The 10265-nt window shown below is 52.8% G+C and overlaps 1 protein-coding gene across 1 annotated transcript; it reads left to right on the top strand.

Moving 5' to 3' along the window:
- The first annotated feature begins 3207 nt into the window (after positions 1-3207).
- On the top strand, positions 3208-8043 carry RTL6 (retrotransposon Gag like 6). Its single transcript, XM_019961947.2, has 2 exons — positions 3208-3966; positions 6154-8043. The coding sequence occupies exon 1, from the start codon at positions 3208-3210 to the stop codon at positions 3925-3927; it is 720 nt and encodes a 239-aa protein (XP_019817506.1). The 3' UTR covers positions 3928-3966; positions 6154-8043.
- Positions 8044-10265: the final 2222 nt, after the last annotated feature.

The following is a 10265-nucleotide window of genomic DNA, read 5'->3' as shown; positions in this document are numbered from 1 at the left end:
GATGGTGTCAGCCACACCTGGAAGTACAGCAGACACTTCACTCATATGCACAGCATCCTGTAACCTGGGGAGGTGCAACCCAAGCACTGAGGGCAGAGAAACTGGTGGGGTGACTCACAGGAGTGGATTCCTCTGTGTGTTTGGAAAAAGTAGGGGGTGGTAAAGGGGCACAGGATAATTTCTGCATTTGAAATCACTGACCTCAGTTAGGATGAGCACAGCTCCTGCCTCCATGTGATGTGGGAGAGTTCACAGAAGCAGTTTAAGGAAACGCTGTGTCCTTACTTTCTCCCCTTACTTTATGTCCTAGACACTTTCAGCTGGTCACAAAAATGCACCTTTTGTCACCCTGGGTACACAGTTGTGGGCACAGCTAGACTATCCTTACTGAGTATGGACACCATCGTGTCCCAATTCCTGTTTCATAGAAGCATAAACTGCAAAGAAATGAGCGAAGCTGACTTTGCCCCAGGTCTGCCAAAGCGTGCAAGTGGCTGCCAGTTGTTTAGCCTCCTTGAAGACGATGTCTTTGAAAGACTGGCATGGTGGGTGTCTTTTCTCTCCATCCATGCTCCAGCCTTGAATTGACCATTTAGAATCAGCTCAGTACTCAAAATTCAAAAAACTAAGACCAAGACATCTGGTCCCATCACTTCACGGCAAATAGATGGGTAAACAATGGAAACAGTGACAGACTTTATTTTCTTGGAGTCCAAAATCACTGCAGATGGTGACTCCAGCCATGAAATTAAAAGCCGCTTGCTTCTTGACAAACCTAGACAGCATATTAAAAAGCAGAGACATTTTGCCAACAAAAGTCCCTCTAGTCAAAGCTATGGTTTTTCCAGTAGTCACGTATGGATCTGAGAGTTAGATGATAAAAAAGGCTGAGGACCAAAGAAATGATGCTTTTGAACCGTGGTGTTGGAAAAGACTCTTGAGACTCCCTTGGACAGCAAGGAGATCAAACCAGTCAATTGTAAAGGAAATCAGTCCTGAATACTCATTGAAAGGACTGATGCTGAAGCTGAAGCTCCAATACTTCGGCGACTTGATGGGAACAGCTGACTCATTGGAAAAGACCCTGATGCTGGGAAAGATCGAAGGCAGGAGGAGCAGGGGATGACAGAGGATGAAATGGTTGGATGGCATCACTGACTCAATGGACATAAGTTTGAGCAAACTCCAGGAGATGGTGAAGGACAGGGAAGCCTAGCATGCTGTTGTCCATGGGGTTGCAAAGAGTGGGACACAACTGAGTGACTGAACAACAGTAAAGTGGGAAAAGCATACATCGTGTGTGCACGTCGCTTCAGTCTTGTCTGACTCTTTTTGAGCCCATTGACTGCAACCTGTCAGGCTCCTCTGTTCATAGGATTCTCCAGGTAAGAATACTGCCATGCACTCCTCCAGGGGATCTTCCCGACTCAACAGATGGAATCCGCATCTCTTATGTCTCCTGCTTTGGCAGGTGTGTTCTTTACCACTAGTGCCATGTGGGAAGCCCCAAAGGCATCGTGAAGTGAATCAAATAGCTCATCCACTTTGGCCCAGTATTATCTTTCCTTGACAATTACCCTGGTGGGGCTGGCAGAGAAAATGGCTGGGGTTCGCATACAAGCGTGGTTTATAAAACTTCCACATGGAAAATAAGATCAAGAACTCTCAAAAAGGGGTCTATCAAATAAACTGGGTAGGCGGTTTCATTGGAACATAGGCAGTAGTTGAAAACTATGCTTTTTAATGAACAGTGTTCAAAATTCAGTGTGCTATTAAGGTCGCAAAACAGTTCAAAAGACACAATAATTACTAATATTTTATAATATACTACATCTTAGAAAATGATTCGATGGAACTACAAAAATATTATTATTTCTTCTCTCAGGTGGAGGGACTCAGAGAGATATAAACTTTTTCAAAAGACTTCTTTGATATCAAAATTGTCTACAATGGATCTATACTACACTGAATTTTCTTGAAGTTAGTACAAAACGAAAGGCAAGTACAAATTTGTCCAACAGCGCTCTCTCATCACTCCAAAAATAGCAGCCACTTTTTTATATAAAAGTCAACAGGACAATGTACTTCATTGGTGTATATCATTTACTTTTTACCTGGCTACACGTTAGAAACAATAAATTCATCAAAACTCTCGGCTGAATTAAAAGAATATATATATGAAAAGCAAGCTTCGTTTAAAAGAATAAATACAACCTATGCACACACAGCTTTACTAGCAGTCTTAGAATTTCAAAGGAAGACACCGCTTTTAATAACAAAACGTCAGTAACCACACTCATCACTGATTGGCTACTGAGGAAAGCCATAAGGCCTTACGTCACTTCCGGGGCGGGACCTGGGCCGCGCGGGAGCTGGTGGTCTCCATGGCAACAAGCAGGGACCTCGCTAGGCCCGCCTGCCGCCCACACCTCCGCGGTGCCCGCTCCCCGTCCGCGCCACGACCCGGGCCTCGGTCCCAGCCTGGCTCGTGCTCCCGCCAGAAGCTGCCCGCGCCCGCCTCCCGCCGCCGCCTCGACCTGACCTGACCGGGAAGCAGTTCCGGCGGGCCGCCGCCGCCGTGACTCATCGGCCAGTCCGCATCCCGGCGATCGGGCCATCTTGGTGGCGGCCGGCCCGGGAAGACGGAGCCGCGGAGGAAGCCGCGGAGACCCAGGTAGGCGCCCGCCGCCCGCCCTCGGCCCCCCGGCGCCGCCGCCGCTAGAGCTTCTTCCCTTTGTTCTGCCCCATGTGGGCGCCGGTCCTCTGGCGGGGGGCCGCCCGCCTCGCCGCCCGCCCTTTGCCCCTCCCACGCCGCCTCCCTCCCTTCGAATCCCCTTTCCGCAGTCGAAACCTTTTTTTTTTTAAACCGTGTTTTCATCCTTCAGGGCCCTGCAGCCCACTGTGGCCTTGTGAGCGCGGCGATTCAGGAGCGACATCCGGAGCTCGAGATCCGCGAGGGCCTGCACCCCCTGCCTGGCCCGGGGCTGTGCGCATCTCTGGGTCCGTCTGCCCTGCCCTCTTGTTGGGTCTTCTCGGCCACGCTTGAGTCTTGAACCCCCACCCTTAACCTGATTGCTCTCTGGGTCTACCCAATTTTAGCATCACAGGTGCTCAGGTTCTGGGTTACCCAAACCCAACCCCAACCCCCCGTCACCACCACCTTCTCCACTTTTGTCAATCTCAGCCTTTCACTGACCTCTGGCCAACATGGTCCAACCCCAGACCTCAAAAGCTGAAACCCCAGCCTCTGCAGCTTCTCCTAGTGCCCCCATGGACGACGTCATCGACACCCTGACCTCGCTGCGCCTCACCAACTCGGCGCTCAGGCGCGAGGCCTCGACCCTTCGCGCAGAGAAGGCCAACCTCACCAACATGCTGGAGAGCGTGATGGCGGAGCTGACCCTGTTGCGCACCCGGGCTCGGATTCCCGGGGCGCTGCAGATCACCCCACCCATCTCGGCCATTACCTCCAATGGGACTCGGCCAATGACCACGCCTCCGACCTCGCTGCCAGAGCCCTTTTCCGGAGACCCCGGCCAGCTGGCGGGCTTCTTGATGCAGATGGACAGATTCATGATCTTCCAGGCCTCCCGCTTCCCCGGGGAGGCCGAACGAGTGGCGTTCCTCGTGTCCCGGCTCACTGGGGAGGCGGAGAAGTGGGCAATCCCCCACATGCAACCCGACAGCCCCTTACGAAACAACTATCAGGGATTCCTGGCCGAGTTGCGGAGAACCTACAAGTCTCCGCTGCGGCACGCCCGGCGCGCGCAGATCAGAAAAACTTCGGCCTCCAATCGAGCCATGCGGGAACGGCAGACCCTCTGCCGCCAGCTGGCCGCCACCGGCACAGCGCCCTGCCCGGTGCACCCAGCCTCCAGTGGGACCAGTCCAGCCCCGGCCCTGCCCACCCGAGCTCGGAACCTTTAGGAATCGGCCATCATCCTGGTCGCATCTGCAGCCATCCAGGTAGCATACCCCCTTTGCTGCGTAGAAGAAATGTCCATACCACAGCATCACTTTGTTTGAAGACGTCCCTTCCTGCCTCTGTAGACCTGCTCCATGAGGACATCTCCTGTCATCACTCTGGGGCACCCTGTGATCCACCTTGCTTCCTGGCATCACGTACTCGCTTGGGACCTCCACCGCATGTTTCCTTTCTCTTGCTTGCAATTCCAGCTCTTCTAGTGGCCTCAGCTCTGCTGCTTGGTTAGTCTCACTCACAATACACTTGGGACCATTTGAGCTTACGTTTTCCCCAGCCTGACCAGGTTCACGGATGCAGCCCCCCCACCCTCTGCAGGCCCTGGGGCAGTTCCCCACCTGATCGCCCTGTGAGCTTGCTGGTGCCAAAAAGAAGCCTCTTTGGCCAGGCAGGTGGCTTGACCTGGAGAGGGGAGTCTCAAGTGCTGCCAGCCTCTCCAGGGCCCAGTGTAGCAGGTAGGGGCCTCATCTCTGCTGTCAGTGTCCGAGTGATCACTGCCGGGAGTGAGTTTCCAGGGTTCTCAGGGGGCCAGCTTCACTCTGCACAGGAGTAGGCAGTCACTGTGCCCCATTGCTGCCCCTGGGAAGATGGACAGTGCAGCCTTAGGGGAGCGCCTCCAGAGGCCACACCCACCCCCCATCAGTGCCTGGCTTTAGCTGCCAGTGTTTTGATAGCACCGGGGTTGGGGGGAATCTGGAACTTGCCTGCTCAGAAGTTCAGTGTGACTGGAATCACTGGGCAGTTCCACATACGTGTCCATCTGTGCCTGAGGCCCCCTGGCAGGCTGAGGGATGGACTCAAGAGGCTCACTCTGCTGCCCTGGTCCCCGTGGGAGTCAGTGGTGGTGTGCAGCCCCCTCTTCTCTCTGATCCCCTCACCTGGAGGTGGGCCTGTCTGGCTTGAGACCTGTTCCCTTCTCCACGCAGGGGCATGTGGCCTTCACCTCAGCTCCTGGAGCCACACACACGGTCTCTAGGTCTCCAAAGCCTCGGTAGCATGCCCTCCCCAGCCCTGGGCTGTACATCAGACATCTAGCCTCTGTCCCAGAAAACCTGGACTCAGGGCTGGGAGCCCCAGCTCCCCTGGACACATCATGGAGCCCTTAAGGCAAGGGGGTGTCTGCCTGTCTGACCCCAGCCGGGGCGGTGCTGGCATTTGCAAAGGAAAAGAGTAGTGGGCTGCCCAGGTCCGAAGGTGGTGACAGCGCAGGGCTGGCGCTCGGGTCCTGATTCCGAGAGACAGAGCCATGCCTCCGAGTGGTGGGTGGCCTTGTGCTTTCTAGCCCAGAGTCACTTTCTAAACGAGGCTTGGCCAGGCCCTTTGACCTGGGTTGCTCCTGCCTTATTCGATACCAATGACACCCTGCCCCCAGGCTGTGGGGAAATGGGCCATCCTTCCCTGGGTTTATCGGTCCCAGCCTGACTGCAGGAGGATAACCTCTGGGCTCCCCCCTATAAGCCTGCATCTTGGGACCTCCAGAGGTTGTCTCCTAGGACCCATGCCCTTCTGAGCAATTCAATGATGCTGGGGAGAGTGACTGTGTTCTTGAAAGTCCACTGCCTGCAAAGTCAAGGTGGTTCCATGGCTGCTGGAGTTCACGGACCACTGCCACCCCCTCATCGTAAACTCTGTTAGCCCAATTGCCCTGCTGAACCACTGCCTGAACGTAGGCTTCAGACCCCCCTAGATTCCGGCCAGACTGTTCAGGCGGGACCATGGTGCTCATTAAGCATGAAGTGGGGGAGACATAGGGGGACCACTCTTCAGGGGCACATGGGCTCTCTGGTGGGGGGTGCACAGACCCTTGCACTTCCTGCTCTCTTCTGCCTGCCTGCCAAGTAGAGGTACCCACAGCTGAAGGGGTATGGTGGCACCCACAGGAGAGGGGGCCTGCAGGGCTAGCTGGCACCTTGAAGGTTTCCACATGGCCTGGCCCAGCCAAGGCAGAGACCCAGCCCGAGAGCAGGGCAGGAACTGCTTGCCAACCTTGGGGTCTTCCCAGGTGGCATTCAGAAGTCCTACTGCATTCGCATCCGCGCCTTGTTTCAGCCGCTGTGCCTCGCTAGGCTGAGGCCTGCCTCTGCATGTGGGTCCTTGTGCCCGGCCCTGGCTGCTGCCCCAGCTTCGCTTGGCTTGGAGGTGTGGCAAGCCGTTGGTGCTCACGGTTACAGGTTGGGGACAGGTGCTGTTGGACGTCTGTGGCCTTCTTGATTGCCTCCTGCGACCTCGGAAACCGGAGTGGATGTGAGGCTTGGGGTTGGATTTGGAAGAAGCCCCATGGTGGGAGCCCCCGGTGGCTCTAGTGGAAGACACCCTCATCCCCAGCTGGAGAGGACACCCACGCTCCATGCAGCCCAGAGCAAGAACACATGGCTGAGAGGCTCAAGTTGGAGAAGGCAGTGGCGGAGGAGAGCTGCTCTGTACATATTTGGGGGTTATAATTTCTCTAAATTTAAGAGAACAGATGTTGCTTTATAAAAGGGCCAGGCAGTTAGTAGTGTTAACTGCATGTGAGGGAAGGGTTTATGTCTTCACGGTGTTCACGGTACTTGGACTACCTGTGACTGTTCCTTGGTCTCCACGTCACCCCATCTGGTAAGGAAGATTCATAGTGTAGCAGGCACTATTTGCGATCAGAGTTAGCAGGGGCGACCTCTGGCTTGCTGTATCGTGCGACCTTGGGATTAACTTAATGTCCCAGAGCATTTCGGTGACTTCTGGGAAAAAACCAAGACCCGTGTCCCTGGTCCCAGGTGAGTATGTAATGAGGGAGTCGTGACACAGAGCCCAAAATTGCCGTGTGAAATGCAGGTAAGACTTTGCTGATGCGCAAGCTGCTGTTGTCAAGAGGGACAGAACCAACTGCTGGACCACGATTCTGGCCTTTAGAAGGATGAACAGATGTGGGGAGAGCTGGGTAGGTGCTTAGATTACTTTAAGGGAGCAGCCCTGTGAGTGTGTAAGAGCACACACACCCCAACCAGCTTCCAGGGCTGGGGTTTGGGCGGGAAGAGGGAGAGAACTTAGCAGAGGTCCTGTCCATCTTGCAGCCAGAGCGGGAAGCCTGGATCTCCTCTACCTGAGAAGCGTTAGGTTAGGGGCTTAGAGATGAAGACACAGCTGGACTCGAGAAGGCACGAAAGCTTGGCCGTGTGGGGAGAGGGCTGGGGTTTAGGAAAATCCCATCACCCAGCGCGGGTGGACAGAGCCAATGACTGGTGTAGTTGTGGGGTCCGCGTGTTGAGTGTGGCGGGCACAGCACAGACACAGTAGATGGGGCGGGGGCTACTGCCAGCCCCTTGCTGCAGCACCACTAACTTTTTCATAAGTAACCACGTACTAGTTCGTCTCATTATCAAAGTCAACCTACACATGATAGAAATTTTGGAAAATGGAGTAGAAAGATGTACAGTTTTAACATTTGGCGTCTCTCCTTCCAGTCTCCCCTCACCCCAGTCATGGTTCCTCTGCTTCTATAACACTGGGGTGCCACCTTCTGTAACACGGTCCTGTGTAGCTGTTCTCACTCAGGTCACGGGCAACTTTCTCAGTTCATTTTGAAATGGCTGTGTCCTCCCCCATCAGGCAGTGCCAGTGGTTGATCACCAACGCTCTTACTCATTTTTCACCATTGGAAATCGACGACTATCTTTGTGCGTAAAGCTTTCCCCGATTCAAGTTATTTCCTTAGGATAGATCCTCAGAGGTGGGGTGATGGAATTAAAGAATATAAGAACCTTCGAGGCTCTGATTACTTATTGACAGTTTCCAGAAATGTTTGTGTCCATTTACACGGCACCAGCAGGGATAAATGTGCCCGTCTACCATCTTGCAGCACTGAGTGTTCTCACCTGGTTAAATATTTGCTAATCTGGTCACGGAAAAATAGCATTGTATTTTAGTTTGCATTTCTTTTTTTTTTTTTTAATTTCTGGCAAACTAGAACATCTTTCACGTTAAGCAGTTGTATTTCTTTTGTGCGTTGTCGTGTCCTCTGCTCTTACCTACTGGCATTTGATACGTTTGTATGAGCTCGTTGCATATTAAAGATATTAACCTGTTGTGTGTTGTGCTCGCTGCACGTGTTTCCGGCTTTTTATTGCTGAGATTTTAACCTGATACATAGCCAGTCTGTCCCTTCACTGGGCCGTGTGCCCACCAGACTAACACAATGCAGGCGCTTACATTTGTCCCTTTTGTTCATGGCTGTATCCCTGCACCTGTAACGGTGTGTTAGGACACACAGTAGGTATGCCACAAGCATTTGTGGGACCGTTACATGGATGGATGTGCTGAGTGCTGGGACCCCACCGAAGCACTTACAGACCCAGGACTGCTCACAGGCCTTTTGGCCCCAGAATCCCTTCACTCATTCAAAATCCTTTAGGACCCCAGAGAGCTTCTAATATAGGTTTTATCAGTATTTACTATATCGCAAATTAAGATGGAGAATGTTTCTAAATGCTATTTAGAAGATAAACTCATTACCTGACCACATAAACAGCATATTTTAAAGAAAACTGTTTTTAAAAAAATGGGGGGAGGGGTGGTGCAGTTTTCACTAAATTCTTTCATGGTTTTGCAAATTTCTTTCATGTCTGGCTTAATAGAAGACAGCTGGGGCGTCAGACCTGCCCCTGCTCTTCATCTTTTGCAAGATCACCCATCATGTAGTCTCTGGAAAATTCCGCTGTACACTCAGGAGACAGTAGGAGTGGAAAACGCCCAGATACTTTGGTAGCATTATGAAAACAGGAGTGCCTCCCAGGCCCGGAAGAGGTCCCGCCTACTTTGAGAACCTCTGGTGCAAGAAGAGACAGAACAGTCCGTCCTGCAAACACCTCCATCTGTTCTTTGTGGTTTCCTTCGCTGCTTTAAGGTCTTTGTTTCCATCTAGAATTAATAAAGACATTTCTGGAGTTGGTTTGTAGTGCGAGGTGAAGGTCTGACTTGACTTCTCCGTGTTTAAGCCAATAACCCGAGCTCATCTACTCTCATCTATTTTAACTTCATTCTCTGCTTCATTCGTGTGTTTCTTCATCCCATCTGAAAATCTTACCTATCAGAGGGCCAACTTTCCCAATATCTGATGATCCATTTTCTTCCCCCAGAACCGCCTTTTAAAAAATGATTTCGGGGCTTCCCAGGTGGCTCAGTGGTAAAGAATCCACCTGCCAATGCAGGAGACATGAGTTGGCTACCTGGTCTGGGGAGATGCCCCATGTCTCAGAGCAGCTAAAGCCCAGGCACCACAGCTGCTGAGCCTGTGCTCTAGAGCCTGGGAATTGCGACTGAGGAGCCCGTGCACCCTAGGGCTTGTGCTCTGCAACAACCGGAGCCACCGCAGTGAGGCAAGTCTGTGTACTGCGCCGAAGGGGAGCCCTCCCGGGCCACAGCTAGAGAAGAAAAGTCCACGCAGCAGTGGAGTATCCAGCCCAGCCAGAATTAAATAAAACCGAAAAATGATTTTGTGTTATATTTTGTGCTCCTCTCTACTGGGGGGATCTGCCCCTTCTGGTTTTCTTGGCTATTCTTGCCAGATGAACATAAAAATGGATTCTAAATTTTGCTCCACCTCCCGGTACAGGCACAGGGCTGCCCAGTCCCGTACAGGCCAGCGCCCTGGAGGGTGGGTGGCCTCTGCTCTTTCTGCCCTCGGAAGGCCCTGCCTGGGGCATTTCAACCAACATTCCTCTCTGACTGGTGGCTGTTTTGGGGTTGGGATAAAAATCTATGCCCCGAGTGGCCAACCTGCTGTGTGCTGAAGCATCTTCTGTTTGGAAGTATCTAGAGCGCTGGCTGGCCCCGGAAGGCTGGTCCTGAGAGGTTTACGAGGGCCAGCCTGCCTCTTTCCGTGGACCTTCCCTGGGTTCCGGAGTCTCTGGAGGTAGCTGGGAAGTGTTGTGGATTCCAAATGGTATTGAAAGTGAAAGTGAAGTCACTCAGTCATCTCCGACTGCGACCCGGTGGACTGTAGCCCACCAGGCTCCTCCATCCATGGGATTCTCCAGGCAAGAATACTGGAATGGGTTGCTATTTCCTTTTCCAGGGGATCTTCCTGACCCAGGGATCGAACCCTGGTCTCCCGCATTGCAAGCAGACACTTTAACCTCTGAGCCACCAGGGACGCCCTCCCAAATGGTATTGTGTCCCCAGAAACCTGCCAGTCACACGTTAAGCAGCACATTTAAACCAGCAGAGAGAGCCTGCCGACTCTCTCAGATCTTATCTGAGCAGTATCAAATACAGGAGGCCTCTGTGATCAGCCGGTGAGTTTCCAGCG

This window comes from Bos indicus, chromosome 5 (genome assembly GCF_029378745.1).
Source record: "Bos indicus isolate NIAB-ARS_2022 breed Sahiwal x Tharparkar chromosome 5, NIAB-ARS_B.indTharparkar_mat_pri_1.0, whole genome shotgun sequence".
Lineage (NCBI taxonomy): Eukaryota > Metazoa > Chordata > Mammalia > Artiodactyla > Bovidae > Bos > Bos indicus.
This window is presented reverse-complemented; position numbering and strand designations above follow the sequence as displayed.